The sequence below is a fragment of the Amblyomma americanum genome, chromosome 11 (assembly GCF_052857255.1).
Source record: "Amblyomma americanum isolate KBUSLIRL-KWMA chromosome 11, ASM5285725v1, whole genome shotgun sequence".
NCBI lineage: Eukaryota > Metazoa > Arthropoda > Arachnida > Ixodida > Ixodidae > Amblyomma > Amblyomma americanum.
Window position 1 is genome coordinate 9,756,534 of NC_135507.1, and position 21,188 is coordinate 9,777,721.

A 21,188-nucleotide genomic window follows, 5' to 3' on the forward strand; every position below is an offset into this window, starting at 1 on the left:
GCTGTTTATTAGTTTAGTTTTGGGGATATATTACTGGCACACTGGTGCAGCGGTCAAGTGATGCACCCCTCCACTGGCAGGCAGCTGTTCCAAATAGAGCCACCCGTAGCTTTAAGCGACCCAGGTCGACAATGACATAAGGTCATGTGACATAAAGTCAAAGTCACGTGACATTAACGCACCCACCGGTTACGCGGACGGCGACGAGAAAGCCAGGGGCGGGCGCCTAACAGCTATCGCTCTGTTTTCCTCTAGTTATGCGTGGTGTTTATCGCGTGCGAAAGCTTTTCGCTTGATTCAGCAATATGATCGTGATGAGATAGCATTAGGAGAATCATTAGGAAGAAAATGTATCATCGGAAGCTAAATTCGCTGATGGCTGGAGGGAACTTTTACGTCACTTCCGCTAAAGGCGTCAACCACTCCTAATGCTATCGCATTACCAAGACATAACGGAATTAGGTGTCCCTGTGAATTTTTTTTCGCCAGTGACACAGCAAGCCGAACACTGCCAGTTCAGGAGTCCTTAATCTTAACAGGTTGGAACGTCAGTCGCACCCAAGTGCACACAAGAAACTTTTTAAGAGGTAGCGTAGAGGGGCTGCAAATGGGAGTCTTTCCGAATCCGCAGCCTTTAAATGGGCCTTGAAAGGGGCTTTAATAATGTTGCGGTATGTCTAGCATGTTAAAGGACGCTGGTTCACAAATATCCTCCAGCAAGAATTTTTTTTTTATGAAGTTTGCAAAAGCTGTTACATAGTTGAAATGTGAATATCCGCTTTTTCGCGCCTTTTTCTCTCTACTTTTTCACACTGAAACGTCGGCGCTCCTCCATCGGCCTCACCACTCACCGGCTCGGCCCCTCCGCCGGCTGCCGACGCGCGCGGGAGTTCCCCGGGAGGTGGGGGGGGGGGAGAAGGGGGGGGGCAGCTTCCGGCCGCGGCCATGGTAGCTGCGTGATGTCAGAAAGTGTTGGCACGGCGAACCAATGATAGCTCTCCGCTGCTGACGTAACGAGCGCTGCATGACGCGTTGCGCGTGGATTTGGGGCGAAAGCCCGGCATCACTGGTTGCCCCGAGGCGTAGAAGCGCGAATTTTATAAAAAAATATTGTAAATGATCGGCTCTCTTTTGAGGTTCTGTACACAGCAAGAACGCTAGGTGAACTATACATAATGCAAGCGTATTGCAGCCAACCTCAAAAACCAATTGGCACGCCGAGGTGTTTAACCCTCGATGCAAGAAATGCAATGAAATTGCAGACTAGGTCCACATGGTGTGGACTTTTGGAGAGCCGAACAGAAGTAGAGACTTCTGGGAGGCACCGCTGCTCAACCGGGAAGAACAAAACCAACGGCAAGTCATCGGTCTAGCCATGGCTACCTCCGCGATCCAAGAGATCCCGGCTGACGACTTGACACATCGTAAAATTCTCTGACGGGTGCCAATAAAGTTATTTCTCTCTCTTGCCAATGACAGGAACCACAACGTGCACGAAAAGGCTTCTGTTACATGCGAGGACGATCTGTTAATGCGATAGCACTTATAGTGGCCATTCCCCTCACTTAGCCATTGTGTGTTTGTCTGAAGCCTGCTTTCAAAAAACCCACACCTGCCCACATCTGCACGTTGTGGGCAACCTGCAGGTGCATGAAGCTGGCAGTTCAATTAAGGAACTGTCGCGAGAAGGAAGTTGTTCGGGAAGAGCAACCTGGGTCTCACAACTCGTAAGCCTAGCAGATGGCAGCACCTGCCATCGCAGGGCAGCGCCGCTGCACCTCTGCGCCAGGAGTACGGGGTCTCACAGAGATATATGAATGCAAAGAAGAGAATGACTGATTCCGCATATAAGTGGCATTAGCCAATTTTCGCTATCCGAAAAACTTCCATCCGAGAACAATGAATGAATCCGAAACCCGGAATCGAAGTGAAAACCGAAGTGCTTTGGCCTACCTACGCAAATCGACCACCCATTTTTTTTTTTCATTTAGCCTTCATCAAAATGCAGCCGCCATGGCCGGATTACGATCCCGCTACCACAGACTCAGCAGTCGAAATCTAGAACCCCCTGAAAATCACGCCGTTGTAAGGTGCCGAAGACGCGAAAGAAATGAAGTAGAATAAAAAAACTCGTGTGCGCATCTCCACCGTGGCATCGGAGAATTCATCTGTTCACTTCAAATATCTTTCATAATTATGAAACGTTTAAAATTTTCAAAACTAGTTCAAGTTTTTCCCCCATCTATTTTCAATATTATAGGTAATCATTCTTTTTCCAAACATGTCTTCAGCACCTTTCTAGATCGTTTTCTATATCTGTCAGCACGTATGCTGCCTCTTTCTGGCCAATCCCCCATTGCGGGTATGTGCCATTTCAACTGAGGACAATTAAAACAAATATATTCTGATGATGTTACCTCAATGATGCAAGTACAGTTTAATGAAAGAGCGCCATGCCTAGTGTCCTGGTCTGCACGGAGTGATGCCCTGCTTTCCCAAGAATTTCATCCCAGAGAATCCGGGCATCAGGCCGGGGGAAAGGTGATGAAAACCACTGGGTACCCCCGGCGGCCCTGGGGATAGAGACCCGAGCCTCCTGCGCACAAGGATAATGCAGTGCTGCCGTTGTGTAAGATAGGAAAGAAGAAAGAAAATTTTGCCGTCCTAAGGGAGCAGAGATAAGGAAGATAAGGAAAAGCCTGTGCGAGCCGCACGTGGGCTTGAGGGCGGTAGAGCACCGGCAAGAAGGGTCGCGCGGCCGGAGCCGACCAGGAGGTCAGGGGCGGCCGAAGACGATGGTGTCGCCGTCTCCGCCGTCGTGGGTTCTTCGCCGCCCCTGAGAGGGTGGGCATGGTCGCCTGCCCTCCGCCGTCACTGCTGTGCACGTTGGCCGTCTTGCTGCGCCTGGGACTCGTCGCAGCTGGAGGCATGTCTCGACGCCGCCTGCAGCAGTCCTCGTCGCCGCCGTCGGGCCATCCTCGCGACGACGAGGATGGTGCCACCGCTCCCGTCCCGCAGCCGCCGTCCGCCATGCTGCTGCCCGAGCTGGTGGGCCGTCTCCTGAGTGAAGCGGCTGCGAGCGTCATCGTGGACGACGAGTCGGAGGTCATCAGACTGGAAGACGGCGTCGTCTGGAAGCCCCTCCGGGAGCCAGATCAGGCAAGTTATTGGCGGTGGTGGATTACTCCTCTACCACTGTTACGAAAGAGACTTCTAGGCGAATTCTCGTGTAACTGACGCCACGGCCTAGCCCTTCCGAGCGTCAAGCGAAGTCGCAAAGGTCACCCCAGCTATCGGTCCCCAGACGTCTTTTCACTAGGAATTCCTGCTTTGGTGAGCGCTGCTCGACTCGCCTCGTTGGCTGATCCAAGGGACTGCGGATTTATCAGCAAGACACAACAGTCCGCGGGCAGCCCCTTCTCACGAGCAGAGGTCTAAAAGTACACACTAGATCTTGCTTTGTCGTCACATTAAATCATTATTGCTTTGTTTCTTTGGGTGCTGTTGTTGACACGACCCTTCATACTACACAGGTAAGGGCTGCCGGCGAGCACGTGAGCGGAGGACTGCCCGAGGCGAAGAGTGAGCTTCAAACTATCGACGAAGCAGCTGCCATCATCGACAACGACCTCCCGCACCGTTGGCTGGAAGCAGACTCTCCGCTTCTGCGCGCACGAACGCCCGGGCTACGTGGAGTCACGCCCGATAGCGTCAACCTCGTCCCAGAAGACTACGACCCGAGGGCAGACGTAGACATGGCCCAAAACCCAAGCCACAACAACAGCGGAAACAACAATAACGAAGATGCGAGCCGTTCAAGCCTAACACGGAACCGGAAGTCTCCGGAAGAGTCCAGCAAGGGAGATCCGGGGAAAGAGGAGAATCTTGGGGGTCCTCGCGCCAGAAAGGACGTCGCCGCTGCCAACGCCAGGGAAGGAGCGAGCAGAGCGGCAGTACCTCCCGTGACCGAGTCCAGGGAAACCATGACGGAGTTCTTCGTCGCGGACGCGAGTGTGCAGGCGGACGTCGCCCTGGATGAGTCCCGGCTTCCCGCGGATGGGCCGAAGTCGAAGACCGAGCCAGCACGGGTAGCCACGGTGAGCCGGGAGGTGCAGACGTCCAAGAAGACAAAGGACAAACACTCGCAGACGCAGCCGACGACGCCGGCCCTGTACTCGATGGCGACGCAGACGGACATGCAGCCGGCGCCATGGTATCTGTTCCGTACCTCGACGCAGAAGAAGCAGCTGGCGGCCTTCATATCAGCCTTCTTCGTGCTTGTATACCTAATCCTCTGCTACGGTCTAGTGTGCTTCGCGCGCGACAGGTACGCCGAGGAGTTTGTCTACGAGGAGCTGGATTATTTCTGACTCTGCACCGGACGAGCTTTACCTCGCTACAGCAAGTACGGAGGAGGACAGTACTGTTATTACGGCGGATTGACAAAACTGTCGCGAAAGCAATCTGTTAAGCGCTACCACCATCTAAATCCAAGCTCGTGGTCTAGCTGTATACTCATGGACACCACAGCGAGAGGCTTGGATGCCCGCGGCAACGTAAAAAAACGTTTACAGCTTTGAAGGCCAGTGTCTTCGTGGAAATCGTGCTGCCGGTGGGAAAATGCATCGGTGTAAAAATTAGTGAATAAAAATTTGCTTCGCAGTCCGAGACAACAGCTTTAGAGACACTGACGGCCCGCTGTCGAAATCGATAGAAATACTCGTATAAGGCGAGCTTTTAATGTATAAAGTGTGCATGTTCAAGAGGTTTGTTATGAGTGGTAATAATGTTTTTTTTTTGAGGAAAGGAAATGGCGCGGTATCTGTCTCGTATATCTTTGGACACCTGAACCGCGCAGTAAGGGAAGGAATAAAGGAGGGAGTGAAAAAAAGGAAGGGGGGCCGTAGTGGAGGGCTCCGGAATAATTTAGACCACCTGGGGATCTTTAACGTGCACTGACATCGCACAGCACACGAGTTAGGCTGTTTGTGATATGCGGGGGTGAGGGGTGGATGCTGAGAGTTCTTAGAAAATCAACATAAGCGCTTTGTCACTCGTGCAAACATGATTTTATTAGCGACGCTCTATACGAATCGACAACGAACTTTCTGTTCCCGTGCCGCTGCTATTAAACACTGCACTGAACACAAACCTGAAATGCTGCATACGTATGTGATGACACAAGGAAATAGATACTTTATTTGCCACAGGTGTCGAGAATTACGGCAGGTGAATCCTGTGTGGCCCCCAGGTGGGGGCGACGTCCTGGGCCCACGAAATGAGTGCAAGTTGAGTGGTCTCGTCTGGCTGGGTGAGGAGTTTGTCCCAGCTTTCCGCAGAGTGAGCTCGCAGGAGGGCCTGTGGGGGCGGGTTATTTTCGCATCCCCAGAGGACATGCGCCTGAGTGGCGGGTTCTCCGTGGCTGCAATTTGGGCATGCAGAGATAAGACTGGAGTGGCTAATAATTGAGTGCGTCTGCAATCTGCGGAGCAGGGTGCCTATTATCGGACGTGAGATTTAATTTAGGTATGATCGTGCATAATTAGGTACCCCAGAGGATATTACCGCGAATATTTGAACTGTTTATTTGTTCATTCTTCAAAGGTGCCGACACGCGGCTATATCGTTTGTTTGTGATGAAAGACGCGACCAGATTTATCTGGATTGATCGCATCCAGGCTCCGCTACGTTGTTCCAGACTGTTGTAGTAACCTTGCAGGCCGTAAGTCGAAAGTTCGCTATCAGCTTTGCATTGAGCACGGCCGAGAGCGGCGGGCTTTCTGTTCGACGACCGAAGAGCACGCTTGTTGCTACGACGCTGCCGAGTCAGTTCTTTGCGGACGCAAGTCAGCCCAAAATAAGTTTTGTTTAGAAGTCATTTTCTCTTCCTTCCAGCTCTCTGGACTGCAGTCACCACTACGTGACAATATTTATATCGAAAAGAAAGCCCCAACCTCTTCAGTCAGCGCGAAATTAAATGAAACAAACAAAAACATACACTGTACAGTGTGCATTTTCCTTTTTTTATTTGCACTTTGTTACAGAGCAAAACGTCGTTCATATCTTCATGAATTTCTAAGGTTCCGTCAAGAAACGCCCAGTGCCTTCGTGACGTGCCGCGTGCTCATTTGAACATTTAGGTCGGTCACATATTTCGGTATCGAACTGTTCCCAGTAGCAAGCGCGTACAAAAAAAAAAAAGTATGGCGTCACTGTGCGCAAGCTGTGTAAAGGAAGGGGGTGGCTTCAACGCACCTGGTACGTATGCTGGCCGGCGTTCAACGACTCCATAGTGTTCCGTCTGGTTGAACAATTGCCGAAAAAAAAAAAAGAGGAAAACTAAATGCGGCACGAAAAATTGACAACACTCGCTGGGAAGATTGCCCGTCTCGTCACAGGACACTTGAAAAGCTTGTTCCTAGTGAGTGATCTCGCTGATTTCTGAACTGTCGCCAATGGAAGGCAACGGGCATCTCTAAAAAAAAAGCGCACAAACCTACGGAGCTGCACAATTTTCTCTCAAGCCGTTAGGTTATAATAAACTGATAAACTGCACATCTCCAACCAAAAGTTTTTAATTTTAACCCAAAGTTTCGAAGCCGACTTGACTCGTTCACCAGGGGTGACTGAGGGCAGTATATAATTGGTTTTTTGGGGAAAGGAAATGGCGCAGTATCTGTCTCATATATCGTTGGACACCCGAACAGCGCCGTAAGGGAAGGGATAAAGGAGGGAGTGAAAGAAGAGAGGAAGAAAGAGGTGCCGTAGTGGAGGGCTCCGGAATAATTTCGACCACCTGGGGATCTTTAACGTCCACTGACATCGCACAGCACACGGGCGCCTTAGCGTTTTTCCTCCATAAAAACGCAGCCGCCGCGGTCGGGTTCGAACCCGGGAACTGAGGGCAGTAGCTAGCGTCTTTTAAGTATGGAGGGGGTCTAAGGAACGAAAGCTGTGATGCGATAGGCGTGGGGGAGGGAGTGGGGTTAAGGCTGTTAGTCACGTTGTCGCACCGTGGGGAGGCGGTCAATGGCGACTTTTTTTCTTTTGAGTTTAAGAGTGAAGTCCCTGGGCATATACTGGGGGCAGGTTTCGTTTTGTGTGGTTGATATTGTTCGGGGTGGTTTGGATGTGCCAGGATTGCAGAAGGAACCTTTAATGGTAATTTGTTTCGGTTCCGAGGATGCTGGTTTCTTCGAAGTTGATTCTATGGTCTAAGTCCTCGGAATGTTCGGCTACAGGACTGCGCTCTCTTGCGAAGTTGCGGACGTCGTTTTTATGTTGCCGAATTCTTTCTTTGAGAGTTTTGGTTTCACCGATGTGCCTAGCGTCGCAGTCAGCGCATGGAATTTTGTAGACAATGCCTTGGGCTATTTCTCTCGGCGGCCGGCCTTTGGGAACAGGTAGGCAAGGGGCAACAGTGTTTGTGGGCTTGTGCGCAACCTGGAGACCCCCTTTTTTTTCAGGATTCGGGCGATGGTGTCGCTGACACCTCCGACATAAGGTAGAGTGACGTATTTTGGTGGTGGCGTTGGTCTTTGTGCGTTTTCTTGGCGCATGTTGTGGTATTTTTGAAGTCGAATGGTTTTTTGTATAAAGTTTTTTGGGTATAGCCGTTCATGAAGACTTCTTTGAATATCGCGCGTCGTTATTTTTTTTTTTCTGTCAAGTTCTGTGCTGCAGTGTGTCTAAACTCCTCTGAACAGCGTCTTCACCACTGGTGCTTTATGGACTGTCGGGTGGTTAGAAGAGAAGTGGAGATACCGGCGTGGGTGAGTTGGTTTGCGGTATACGGAGGATTGAAGGGTACTGTGGTTTCGGGACACGAGGACGTCCAAAATAGGCAGAGAGTTTTCTTGTTCCACCTCTAGCGTTAACTGAATATCAGGTTCTAGGAAGTTAGAATGAGAAAGGAAATTTTGAATCTCAGATCTTTTGATGAAGCCCCGCCGCGGTGGCTCAGTGGTTAGGGCGCTCGACTACTGATCCGGAGTTCCCGGGTTCGAACCCGACCGCGGCGGATGCGTTTTTATGGAGGAAAAACGCCAAGGCGCCCGTGTGCTGTGCGATGTCAGTGGACGTTAAAGATCCCCAGGTGGTCGAAATTATTCCGGAGCCCTCCACTACGGCACCTCATTCTTCCTTTCTTCTTTCACTCCCTCCTTTATCCCTTCCCTTACGGCGCGGTTTAGGTGTCCAACGATATATGAGACAGATACTGCGCCATTTCCTTTCCCCCAAAACCAATTATTATTATTATTAATTTGATGACGGCGAGGCCGCTAGGTGTACACTCGACTGAAGAACGCGTGCTTTACCGGGAAATGAGGTGCCAACAGCTACAAGAAGCACAACCCAGAACAAGGCCGGACAGGGACGGTGGAATCCCAAGTCCGATGGCTAACGGACGCCTCTCTTCAAGACAAAGAACGCTATGATACCACCCTCTCCCCATACAACCTCCTCCTTTCTCTTTCCTCGCCCTCATCGAAGTGAGGAGACTATAATTCCCGTCAAGAATGACCGCAGTTGTCCAAACGAAGGCAAGTTTTAGCTGTGGAACCGTTGGTCAGAGGAGGAATGTCCCCCACAAACCCCATCTTTCTTGAAGTTAGTGCTTGGGGGGGCAATTTTCCCATCCACTCTTCTACCATGAAACACCCAAATAGTAGCAGCCATGAAAACCTAGGCAGTTTGTGCGGTTGAACATGGAAAGCAGCAGCAGCAGCAGTAGGAAGACGGGGGCTGGGACGGCTGTGGCAAAAGCCAGAGTCTGCGTGTGTTCTTCGAAGTACTGGGGGAAGAACGTGTGAACCGAACGGGAATGGATTTCTCCGAAAACGTCAAACCACCGAGGCTAGCGAATGCACTACAGTGGCAAGACAGATTTAAGTCTGCGTACGAATACAATCTGCATTCTAAGCAAGCCTAAACAATTTTCACCTAGAATACAGACCTCCGAATTGGTCTTCTATAATACTCTCAATAGTTGCGCAAAGCCTACCGAACGCGCATATATCGAAAATTCGCGAAATGCCGATTTCCCAAGTTACAGCGGCGCTAACAAACATATAAAATTATTTTTTCGGCACCGGGTTCATTAGATCGATCGTAAAATGTGGAAATTATGTCTTCATTGCTCCGTAATTTAGTCCCATTGCAGAATGGCTGATAAAAATTTTCTAATGCTGAAGTTAATGAGCAGTAGACTTGAGTGTGCCATTATTAATAATAATTGGTTTTTGAGGAAAGGAAATGGCGCAGTATCTGTCTCATATATCGTTGCACACCTGAACCGCGTCGTAAGGGAAGGGATAAAGGAGGGAGTGAAAAATGAGGTGCCGTAGTGGAGGGCTCCGGAATAATTTCGACCACCTGGGGATCTTAAACGTGCACTGACATCGCACAGCACACGGGCGCCATTAAAACGTTCATGTCACAAAGACACTGTATATGCTTGGCGTGTAGCTCGCATTTCGCAATAAAGGTAAGTGAAGACTTCAACGGGTGAAAAGAGGCGTACTGTGCGCAGCACACTGGCAAAGGAACGGGGCTGATCTTGCATGGCCTTGAAGCCATCGCCAAGTCAGGTGAGAAAGCGCAGGGTGAAGTGACAGGAACCAAGTGGAATAAGGCGCAGCTTCGTAGACTGAATTTGCATCGCGGAGGTGTCTTTCTGTCTCACCAGGAGGTCAAGACCCAGGTCGACTTTGCACGAAACGGAGTCTCCAGCCAACTGCCAACCTTCATCCAGTTGAGGAAGCTGTAAGTTGGAAGACTGAAACGACCGTTGGATGCGTGAACTGCGTTAGGCTCGAGCTGGATGAGTGCCTTCCGGTCTTCTATCCGATCGAATTAAACAGGTGTGCCAGGTGCGATGAATAGCTTCCAGGAATGCCCGATGAAAGCTGCAGCACGTTCCGACGACACCGTACACCAGAGAAAGCACTGTCGGCAGCTCGGTGAAAGCGGAATCCTCTCTTGGCAATGTGAGAGCGGCAGAAACGACAGCAGCAGTGACGAAGGCGGAAAGGGAAACGCCATCAAGAGGGTAAGAAGGAGGGGGTTGGAGGGGGGGGGGGGGGGGAATGGCATGGCATCATGCGTGTGGTCACCGCTGCGCGGATCTCGAGCGTTCACATAACGTCTTCCTGCTGCTAGTGTTGTGTGCGTGCGTGTGTTTGTTGGTGCGCTGCTGCTCAGGTTTGCTATGAGAGAGAGTGTGGGATAGGGGGGTTGGGCTGCAAACAGTCGAGTGGCGAGGGGGAAGTTCCTTTCCCGCGCGAGGGGCTGGCGCACTGTCTAGCGCGAGGCGGAGCCAAGGTTTTTTGGGACCGGGCTTTGGCTTGCTTGTTTGCTTCATCGTGGGAGAGGGCCGCACGCGCAAGGAAGAGGGAAGGGAGATTCCGAGAGGAGGAGGAAAGGAAAAGCCAGCGCGAGCAAAAAACAAAGCGAAGCGGCGGCAGAACCTCGAGTGAAGCTTCAGCGACGTCGACGATGCGTTAGCGTTTTGCACTGTGCCTGTCGCGCGGGTTGTTCTACGGTGTGTCGAAGGCGGCCAAGCTATCGCGAAACCGCAGCTGGAATTTACCCACCCCGCCCACCCTTCGCGAAGCGGTGCGCGAATCATCCAAGTACATCGCCAGCAGCAAGTTTGCATACGAGAACGGAAGAACGATACAAGCACGGCATAGTGGCCCCGGAGAGCTCCGCTAGCAAGCATCATCGTACGGCGATGTTCGGCGAAGAGGTTTCGGACGGAAGCAAACAAAGTAAACATACAAATGACCGGTCACCGACTCGTCGGTCCTCCAGCACTGCCAGAAGTGATGAACGTCTCAGCCGAAAATGGGTGGGGTCGACGGCTGGGCTTCTCGGAAGCGTCAGCAGAAAGGTTGCGAGGTGTTCGGCGCCGGCCACGATCCAAGGAAGGCTTCCGCACCGCGTTCGTTCGCGTCGCCATCTGATTCCCGAGCAGGAGACTGAGGCTCAAAAAAGCGTGACGTCACGTGTTTTTGGCAGAGATGCGCTCAAAACCCGGAACGGCACAAAGCGTGAAAATAATTTCTCCTCGTATCCTTTAGGAGACAAATTGCGGCGAGTGAAATTTGCGGGCGCGTTAATTGGCTTCAAAAAAGGTCGAAAAGAGCACGACGCTTTCGCCCAGCCCCGTCGCGAGAGCGCTCAGAGAGCCCACGTTACGCAAATGCCGGAGTGACGTCACGGGTCTTCTAGCCAACCGCGTGCCGGCAAAGCTTCACCACAGGGTGAAGCTTTCTATGTGCCAGCCAATGAGAACACGGTCGGATATTGGCATGTTACATGACGGGTGAGTGTGTTTCTGAATATTATTTTGCTGATAAAATTTTCGGGGGGAAACATCGCGTACCCGAACCAGCCGAGCCTTGGTTTAGAAGAGTTGTCCCGTGATCCTAGCGTGCCGGGCGGCGCGCCGTCTACGCGTCCGCGCCAGTCCCTGAGCCCGACCGACCATCCCGTGGCGTTTTCCTCGAATCGCGCCCGACAGCGGAGAGAAGGAGGGAGGCGAAAAAAAAGAAACCTCGCACTGGGCTCGGGGGGTCACGGGCCGAATCAAACCAACAGCCCTCGGCCTGCCCTTGTCCCCTAACGCACCTCCCACAGCCGATTGCCGCGGCTCAAATAGCGGCCAGGCCAATGGGACCCGCGGCACTGGCTACCCCCGCGAGCTCCCGTGCACGCGAGCCACCCGGCAATGGCGATCGGCCGTCAGGCCTCGCACGTCAAGGGCGCCCTGCGTTCTTCCTCGTCACCGCCCCGCCGCTCGGGCTCGGTCTCACACCCGGGGCTTCTAACTTCCTCCTAGCCTGCTCTTCGGGAACGAAGCGCGACGTTTCATTCACGTAGTACTACTATGCGATTAGCATGCCTGCGCAGCTTGCTCGGCGTTCGCAAGGGCGAGCAGTGCTACGCCCCGGTTCTCGAGATAAAGGTGCTGCTTCGTCGAGGCCGTTGAACCGCGATCGGCCTCACGCGAATACGGTAGTCAGCCTTAATCCATCAATGAACCTGCCCTGCGCGCTATTTTCTCGCCACATACATGACACCCCGCTTTCTCTCACCCACCAAGATATCGCGGTCGGTGCAACACATCGCGCCGTCTCACCGGGCCAATTTCACTTTCGTGAGGCTGCCTCGGCGATTGCATTGGCGGCGGTGCTCATTAAAAGCTTAAAAACGAGCGCCAGTTTGGTTCTCTTGTGGTGATTTTCAATGAATTCGATGTTTTCCTCCCCACCCTCCGCCTCCCCGCTTTTTTTTTTATTTCTCACCTCCCCCCCTTCTACCACCAACCCGGACCGCCGCTGCGACCTCGTTTGGTTCGCAGACGGACGCAATGGCCAACGGTGGCAGCAGATGCGTAGCATAACAAACATGGCGGCCACCTCGGCGGAGGACTTCTCAGGCAGGGCGAGCGCTCGCCGTCGGCGCTGCTACGACTTGGGCTCGTTCGCTAAAGTGTCTCCGGAGTGACGTGCCCGCGACGCGGGAGAGGTGTTTGCCACTTGTGGGACGCCCGGGGACGCCGTCGAGCCGCGGCAAGGCGCGTCTCGGATGGCCCGAGACGTCGGCTCAGAGTAGCGCCCCGCAGTCTCTACCAACGGAGGTAAACGCATCCCCCCCACCACCACCACCTTGCTCCACCTTTCGTCCCGACCTGTGCTTGTGTGTGCGCGCGTGTGTGTGTGTGCTTTGCAAAAAGACAAGAAGGCTTGCATCACGCTCGGCGCGCTTGCCGGCTGCCCGAAATAAATCGCGGTCCCCCCGACCTTCGTCTGGCGGAATAGCCGAACTGCACAGGCAGCACAGAAAGAGCGGGCACCTGACTTGGGAGGGTGGGGAGGAAAGACCGATTATCGTAAGGTTTGCGAAGCCTCTCTCACTGCTGGTCTCTAATCGTAAGGCTCGATTCCGGGGGAGCAGCTCGTCGCTGGCGCCGAGTAGCATGGCTTCGCGATCAGCTGCTTGCGTCGGACGGCGTGCTGTGTCCGGGTGCCGCGCTTCGGTCCGCGCGGCGGACGCCGATTACACGGGTGGAAAGGCGCGAGTGTGAAAAGTAAAAGCACCGTGCCGTCCCCATGCGAACAGCGACGCGTCGTATGTTGTTCCGCGTGTAGCAGATCGCACGTGTGTACGCGTACACGTCAGATCAGTTAATGGTGGCTGCAGCAAACAACCACTGGTCAGCTGTCCACACTGATTAGCTTTGCTCAGTGAACAATGCATGCTCTGTAATGTAAGCAGGCACAGAAACGACTTATTTGAAACTCCAAAAACAAATATTTCAAGTCAATTTTGGCCAGTTTAATATTAATCAGTTTCAATTATCGTTTTGAAGGACGAGTAGATGTGTTTTTGTGAGGTGCATGTTGTATGGCATGTGTGTTTACTTTCTTGATAATATTGCAGGCATCAATCGCAGTGTTTGTTGTGCATCAAAAGAGCATCAAAAAGCAATGTTTCATTGGCTACAACAGTAGCTGGCTGCACGCTTAGTTTATCCATTGATGTATAAGGGAACCATCAACATATGCTTGGTGGTCTCTCCTTTTTTTTTTTGCACCAGGTGCATAATCCTTTAGATGCCCATTACATCTTATTTTTGTTTGTAGGGTATCATGTCTAGATTGGGAGTCGTACCTCACTCACCATCACTATTTTTATCTCACAGATTACTCTTTGTTCTGTGATCAGCTCGGCAAAAATGGATTAGTTTTACCCATTCTATTCTTCACACAAGTGCTGGAGTGAAGAAAATAACTATTGTATTGGTATGTGGATACATCTTGAAACGACACATGGGCTTTGGGGGATGCAGTAGCGAAGGCCTCTGGAGTGATTTAGATTACCTGGGGCTCTTTAACATGCGCAGACATTACACAGCACACGGATGTTTTTTGCTCCATCGAAATGTGGCCGCGGCAGCGAAATGATCACTATGCATGACAGGATGCGTAAGTAGTGATGTTCGACGAAGGGATAGGAACTTGGTTGTTGTTGTGGTATGATTGATTGCAATAATGAAGGCATAAGGGAGTTGAGTTCCTAGCTTGCACAACTTGTGTCAAAAAATTTTAGGTGCCACAAACTAATTCCTGGTTTCGCGAAATTCTCTGTGCATTAAAGGGAGAGTACAGGTAACTCCATCCTATTATTGTTCGCACTAAAACTTGATTCTCTGGCTCCTTCTGGCTACGTTGACATTTTTCCTTCAACAAAGGAGGCGTTTGTCAGCTAGAAAACTGGATTTAAAAATTTTCCCATCTGTTGTTTCAAACTGCTAACGTCCTTACCAGAAAAACTGGTTGCCACCTTTTTGAAGCGACCAGAAGGGTTGAAATGCGGGCCAGTTGGTTCATAGTAACTTGAAAAAAGCCAGTCACAAAACACAAGGGACAAGAGAAGGAGTGTTCACGCCACAACGACTGGACTGTGAACTGAGATTTATTAGACAAAACATAGTCCCAGCAAGGCCAGCAGAGCATGTGCAACAACCGCATCTCAACTCACAGCGCATAGGGCACACAAAATACACATCTACCGTGACCGGCCTAAAAAAGCGAAATCCTTCTCGAGTAAGCTAATGCAATCCTGGCCTGACAAACTGATATGGTATACTTCTAAGATTTCTCTCTCTTGCTTTCCCTTGCCTCTACCAAGAATCATTACATTGCTGAACAGTGGGTAACACCTGCATACATTGCAATGGCGAGGCAAGTTGGCACCGTCATCAGACCCCAGGGAGGAGTGGTGCTCATGTAGCCGGTCATTAATACACCGACCTGTTTGGCCTATGTATACTCTCACGCATGTGAAGGGGAACTTGCACACGACCTGAGCGACACACGCCGAGAACTGTGCGTTGTGCAAACGTGGTTCCTTTTCCTGCCTCGAGAAATGCGTGAGCATAGACCCGAAAGCTTGCAAGGGGCAGAAAACACCACACTCACTCCCTGCTTGGCCGCAACTTTTTTGATGCTGTGGCTCACTTTATCCACGTACGGCATGACCTCAAGTTTCTTGCACTCAGTTGCTCCAACATCAGCCCGCTTCATCTGTTCTTTCTTGAGGTTCTGAAGCAGCGATTCAACCACTGCTTTCAAAAGAGGCTTAGGGAACCCCGTGGCTTCCAGACGTTGGAACTGATTGTCAAGGCTCCTTTTGATAATGTGGTGACAGCTTTTTCCCAGTCGTGGCGTGAACACTCCTTCTCTTGTCCCTTGTCTTTTGTGACTGGTTTTTTTCAAGTTATTGAAGTGAACGTAGCCTCTGGTGGTGATGACACCTGTATTTCGTTTTTTGGTCTTTTGCAAGTCATAAAAGCTTCGTTTTTGATGACAGTGGTCTCTTTGTGATTAGAATGTAGTCCCCTATCAACACAGGCCAACTTATATCCATCTTCAGTGTCCATTCAAGTTATAGCTTACTACTGGCATGCTTGAAGAGGCGATTTCACTGGTGGCTACTGCCAGCTCACGCATGATAAGTGGAATTCTTATAGGATGTATTACATCTCAAAGGCCCATGGGCTGTACAAATATTGCTTCTTAAATAAACCTCTAGAGGCTGCCACACTTGACATAATGTCAACATTTTACATATTGATGGAGAAGTGACGATTTGGCTGCTCAGTTTCAAGGCACGCTGTTTAGTGTTTTGATATCGGTAATGTTGAATGTACGCAAAGCCAACATGCCTAACATGCCTTTCCTGACTGAGCATATTAGAAGAATCTTACATATGCACCAGTGAAAGGAGGCACCACATGTTAGAAAAAAAAAGAAGGCACCACATGTTAGGAACATTGACTCTACTGCTCATTTTTGGCATTCCTTTATACAAGGCAAGATTTCTTGCCATAAATTTGTGGACCGCAGTTATAGTTTTCGCTGCTTTGGCAGCTGTGTACTGCTTTCCAGACAGAGTGTCTGTCCTGGTATAATGTTGACAGCTTAGTGATTGATTCTACTGTTCGATTAAGAATGCAGCTTGAAACAAACCGTCATTGTACTTGAGGGAGCCTTGAAACCTTTTTTTATTGTTGGGACGTATTGAGAGCACACATTTTTTTTCCATTTAGTCGTGCATTACAGTGCTTTTCTGTGTCACTGTGCGATATGCATTTTTGACTTACGTGTTCATATCTCATTATTAAGATACAGTGTTGCCACATGAAAAGACTTGCAGTGTATGCATGGATGTGTGTTCATTTGTAGTCGACTCGGTTTGTTGTTCTCCTTTTGTCCCATTACCCCCCATATATGTGTAGTCTGTTTACCAAACATTTGGGCAGTGCTCAAATTTTTTTTTACTTCACATCTAATATTTCAAACCCTTGGACGAAAAGCCTCATTCAACGTGCACGTATCCTGAGCATCGCTGCACAAAAACAGTAGTAATAATGATGTGTCTATTTGAAATTAAATTTATTTTTAATTGTTAACTAAAGATGGGCAAGATGATGTGGCATTTTTATCGTTGTTCAACGGAGCTACCTTCTAGCTGCAAGTGCACTTAGGCTTCTATTTGAAGAGTGGGGAGCCTGAACACTTTCCTCTTCTGCCGAGCTGTAATTTGATCATTGGTTCAAGGAAAGAAGGGAGATTGAAGCCTCACATTATGAGGTGCATTGGGAGCATAGTCTGTGATTATAAAAATCTACTATAGCGAACGGCCATCAAGCACCCATCTTGTTTAGCCAGGTGCAACTTGTCTCAAGCTGTATTCGTTAGTTTGCTAATAGCCACATGTAAGGGAGACGGAGATTTTGGACGTAGTGTGAAGTCAACAAGCGAAAGGGTCGTTGCTTACATTCATACGTTTAGGAACAGAAATCTCTACGTTTCATCGGCAGTTCTCCATTTGTCAGTTTTGTGACACAACTAACTGAAGGCGGAGTTATATGAGGCAGTAAATGCTCATGTGTGCGCGCTCTTGTGTGGCCAACAAAGTGTGTGTGTTTTCCCCATTTCTTTTATTGTTGTCTCCCCTGCCCATATTATTTGTTTGTTTGTTTGTTTTTCTCCCCTCCCCACCAGGGCTGCAAGCAATCTGCCTCAGTAGCAAATCACAGTTCTGCATGGCCTATTCCATGTTTTCGGAATGTTCAATCCAGGTGATCCCCGTCTCTGATTGTTGACTGCTCTCCATTTATTTATTTTAAATGCGTCTACCGCTGCTGCCTTCTTCAACAGGGTTATGCGTGCACGCTGCTGCATTTCCATGTTGTTCTCCGCATCTTGGTTGCATTGTCACGCCATGGTAGATGTCTGTCTTGATCGCACTAACCACGGGAATGCTACTGCTGCTGCGTCTTCTGCCCGAACTGCGGCGCAATTCACTAACAATAGTTGTTAGGTCCATTACTTCACTGGCTGCATTTCTCATAATGGGGTTGGCATTGCTCGCTTTTTTCAGGCACCTTTGCAATGGATGATGGGGGCCGATGTCTGCTTGACGTTATAAAGTGAGTACCCACCCCGTAATCGAACCTCATTTTCGCTCTTAGTTGTTGTTCCAAGGACTCAACTTTTTTGTGCCACTGTGGAACGTTTACTGTCCATGGTGCCCGATTCTACGACGGTTTTGTTCGAAACACTGTTTAAGGTTTCTGCTGAGAAGTTTTTGATCATTGGATGCATCCTTTTTTATGTATCCTGGTTCTGGAAACCGTGATCAGCGAGTGCGATAATGATTGCACTCTTAATATTGCATAAATTAGTATGGTTCCAGCCATCAGCCAGTAATTAGACAGCTCTAGTATAGCGCAGTGTTCATTTCTGTTTCCGCACCCAAAGCTGTTGCTACACAGTGACATACACCTCGTCGACGAAAGTTTGAGCACACCGTGGCGATCGCTTCAACCAAGAAATGCAAAACATTGCGGCACCATCTAGCAACGAAACCTCAAAGCACATTGCCTGTGGTGTGAAGGGTGCACTGGGCAGAGTTCACACTATAATAAAATATGATGAACCCTTCTGAATGAAAGACAGTGCGAAAAGAACGCACAGGTAATGTTTTACCGTGATTTGGTCACATGGTGGGATACACCGAAATCGGAAAGTCTTCACTGCAGGATATCATCTCAGCTTGTTTGCCATTTTCAGAGCTAAATTAGGGCAATCAGTAATCTTTTCTTTGATATTACAGTGCTTGATTTTTACCCTATAGGGCACTATGTTTTTATTTCCACCATAGTTTCATGGCACCTTATGGTCAGTTGTCGATCCCTTTAATCTTTTCCTGAGCTACATAAATATGCTGCACCTAGCAAGTGATCATTTTGTCTCAGAAGAATGTGGCACTCATCCTATCGCATCTGTTAGCTTTTAACCGTTAGCTGGCAGATGCAGCAAATACTTCCTTAAAGCAGTGAGCTTGGTAGCAAGTTCTTGGATAGATATATTAGATGTATTCATGCAAATGGATTTTGTAACTCATAATTAGCGCCTTTTTATTTTGGGTTTCCAGCGTTGTGCATTTCTGAATAAAAAGAGGAGGGTCACACTAACCCCCGAGTGCTTATTTGAAAAATCATCGAGGATTTTAATGCTACAATTTCCAAGTCTTTCGACGCTTTGTGCTTAATTTTGCACGCACATCTGTTAAAGCAAGTCTACCTTCATGTGCTATGTTGGGTGTGTTGCACTTTGAAGTAATTAGTCTTTAAATTTGAAGATTAACAGCTGATGTTTATTGATGCTTACGAATTCTTCTCCGTTTAGGCTTGCATAGACTGTTGAGGGTTTTTTTTTTAACAAATGACAAGGGGTCTGGTAGGATTAACTGTGCTGGTGCATTGCACAGTGCCTCGCAGATGAGTGCACCAGTGTAATGACTGTCGTTGAAGAATGTTGCCATGTGTTGTGTGCTGACAGCTCTGGTATAGCATCTGAACTTAGTGCTATGGCTCACGATGTACTTCTTCTTCCAGTGACCCCCTGCTGCTTCAGTCTTTCCTAGAAGATAAGGACGAAGAAAGTGCAAAGGTAGGTCGCTGGGTGCCATTATCTGATCTTGTTTCAGCATGCAACATTCATGTTTCAAGATTAGTTTGGGAGATGTGCAAATCATGGGCTTGAGGATTTTAAAGGTTTAGTTGAAAATAGTTGTTTTGAAAGTTCCTTTTAGTTTCAGAAATATCTGCATCAATAAGACGGTTGTAATGCTAGGTGAACTGGGAAATTATGTGCCATTTTCTGCATGCTTAGACACCACTTTCTTATTTCAGCTTATTGCCTCAGAGGATTTGCTTTGACTTGTCTTCCTTAAGAACACAGGCTGTCGCTGGTGTGTGTGTGGTAAATGAGTGAAGTAATGAAAACAGGTTCAAAAGGTTGCTGGTGTTGTGCTGTCGTAAGTTTTCCTCAAATGTAGGTGCGAAAGGGGATAATCTTGTAGAGAACTGGAAGAAAACGGAGCAAATGAGGAAGCGATTGGAAAGCGACGTGTCGATGGTTGTGAAAAGTAATCTATAGGATATGCTTAACACAGTGAAATGTTATGAATGGTTATTCACCTTTTAAATTGCATATGGTAGTCATGAGCTGGAGTTGACTGGACTCAGTGGTGGAACATCTCACTATTTCTATGAGAAAGTGTTTGAGAAAAAAAAAAGTGGTTTGATGACCATAAGGCTCTAAAATTTCCGTACTTATTCACCTAAGGGAAAATAAATATATGCGCACACATGGACAGTATATGAAAAGAAGTTGTGGCTTAAGGAATAGCCCTATTGAATGCAAGAACTTTGAAGAAAATGATGTAGCAAGAGCACTGTCTAGAAAAATATGTGGGCCATTGAGGGCAAGCTTAATGTGGCTGGGGGTGGAAAAATAACTGTGAAACAATAACGTAATAAATAATTATACTTCCACTGACGCGGCAAATCAGTGCAGCATAATACGGTCATTTAACTGCACGGAAGTCGTGTGTGAGCACAGGCAAACGTTCTGCCTTGCAAAGTTGCACTCCAAAATAGTATAGAAGAGGAATACGCGCTAGAAAAATAACGACGGTGCAACACTAACGAAGTCCTTAGGAAGCTATGTTGGCTGCCATGAGGGGGCGCATTGTGTCAACTAGGCCTTGTCGGGTGGGTGGTGCAGGAATTGGGTTCCCTGTCGTCGGCTGCCCTGGAAAATGCGTTGCTTGGGCAGCAAGACCAAGTGAGCAGCACCACCAGTGGCCTGGTGCCTCGCCAGCTGCCTGAGGAACCCATGGGCTACGGCTGCGCCAGTGCCGACAAACCCGTGGCCGCCGCTCTCGCCGTCTCCGCGACGACCAGTGCTGCTGCCGCCTCCGACGCCGTTGCTGCCTCACCCTCGCCCCAGCTGCTGGTCAGCTCCACCACTGTGCCCCCTGCTGCTGCCTCCAGCAATGGACTGCCTGGTGCCTCACCACATTCCACTCGTTCCTCCCCGGCTGCCACCGCCGCCGCCTCCACAGCCGGCAGCCGGCCGCACTCGGCATCCCCACTCCCCGTCACCTGGTCCTCGCCGGGACCCAGTCCCGCTGCACGAAGCCAGTCCCTCCCATCGGCGTCAACGCCATCGGTGCCCGTCACCACCAAAGCGACCGCCACCGTCGCACCCTTGCCCGTTGCACCCCAGCAGGCGCCTCCATCGCGACCCAGTGTCGCCCAGGTGCGTTTCCTGTTGTTCTTTACCTGGCTGTGGAGTAAAGATGCACAAAAACCAAAAACTCGCCACTGTCTTTTTAGTGTGCGTAATGATCGCTCTGGGAGAGCGATCAAAACGGTAGTGGGGTGTGCTCTGTGCTTGTCTGTGCTTGAAGTTAAATAGCCTCCTAGGTGATGGTGAGCTCCCTAAGTCAGGGACTCTCAAAGTTTGTTGCCACGAGGGACCCCCAACAGCCTTCAGTAAGTGCCAAAGAACCCCTGATTCCAACACAGAGGGGAAGTGGGACATCATGTAATGCCTGCTCCACAGGCCAGTAGTTCATCACATGCATTCACTGAAATGGGGGGAGCCAACCAGTTTGGGTGCTTGCAGAACCCACAAAAACAGCCCACTTAACCCAGTTAGAGAACCCCTGTGATGCAACTTGTGGGTTTCGTAAAGCTTAGAGGGACACTCGGAACAACATGCAATTATTGTTCTCTGGTTTCTCTGGCATTTCCTGGC

The 21,188-nt window shown here is 49.7% G+C and overlaps 2 protein-coding genes and 1 long non-coding RNA gene across 6 annotated transcripts in view; 2 read left to right on the plus strand and 1 right to left on the minus strand.

The window, feature by feature from the left end:
* The first annotated feature begins 2,700 nt into the window (after window positions 1–2,700).
* LOC144109434 (uncharacterized) lies at window positions 2,701–4,686 on the plus strand. The gene is made up of 2 exons (XM_077642228.1): window positions 2,701–3,159; window positions 3,534–4,686. The coding sequence occupies exons 1-2, from the start codon at window positions 2,851–2,853 to the stop codon at window positions 4,368–4,370; spliced, it is 1,146 nt and encodes a 381-aa protein (XP_077498354.1). The 5' UTR covers window positions 2,701–2,850; the 3' UTR covers window positions 4,371–4,686.
* A 607-nt stretch (window positions 4,687–5,293) lies between these two features.
* LOC144111178 (uncharacterized) lies at window positions 5,294–10,901 on the minus strand. Its single transcript, XR_013309997.1, has 3 exons — window positions 10,783–10,901; window positions 6,256–6,301; window positions 5,294–5,422 (listed from the first exon to the last, which is right to left on the minus strand). It is a non-coding gene; the product is annotated as an uncharacterized LOC144111178 (long non-coding RNA).
* A 288-nt stretch (window positions 10,902–11,189) lies between these two features.
* LOC144111172 (uncharacterized) overlaps window positions 11,190–21,188 on the plus strand; it is a 41,579-nt gene continuing 31,580 nt past the window's right edge. For 2 of the 4 annotated variants that reach the window (XM_077644337.1, XM_077644340.1), the window contains exons 1-6: window positions 11,190–11,329; window positions 12,368–12,646; window positions 17,079–17,155; window positions 17,458–17,506; window positions 18,977–19,031; window positions 20,151–20,687. In XM_077644337.1, the coding sequence (XP_077500463.1) occupies window positions 17,143–17,155; window positions 17,458–17,506; window positions 18,977–19,031; window positions 20,151–20,687 (654 nt within the window). In that variant the 5' untranslated portion in view covers window positions 11,190–11,329; window positions 12,368–12,646; window positions 17,079–17,142. Of the gene's footprint in view, window positions 11,330–12,367; window positions 12,647–17,078; window positions 17,156–17,457; window positions 17,507–18,976; window positions 19,032–20,150; window positions 20,688–21,188 lie in introns of those variants that run through there. The other 2 variants (XM_077644339.1, XM_077644338.1) reach the window with 2 other exon arrangements.

Excerpts from the sequence above, each read along its gene's own strand:
- LOC144109434 (XM_077642228.1), top strand. The coding sequence starts at position 2,851 with ATGGTCGCCTGCCCTCCGCCGTCACTGCTGTGCACGTTGGCCGTCTTG. Across the intron at positions 3,160-3,533 it reads CCCTCCGGGAGCCAGATCAG|GTAAGGGCTGCCGGCGAGCA; the intron begins GCAAGTTATTGG and ends CATACTACACAG.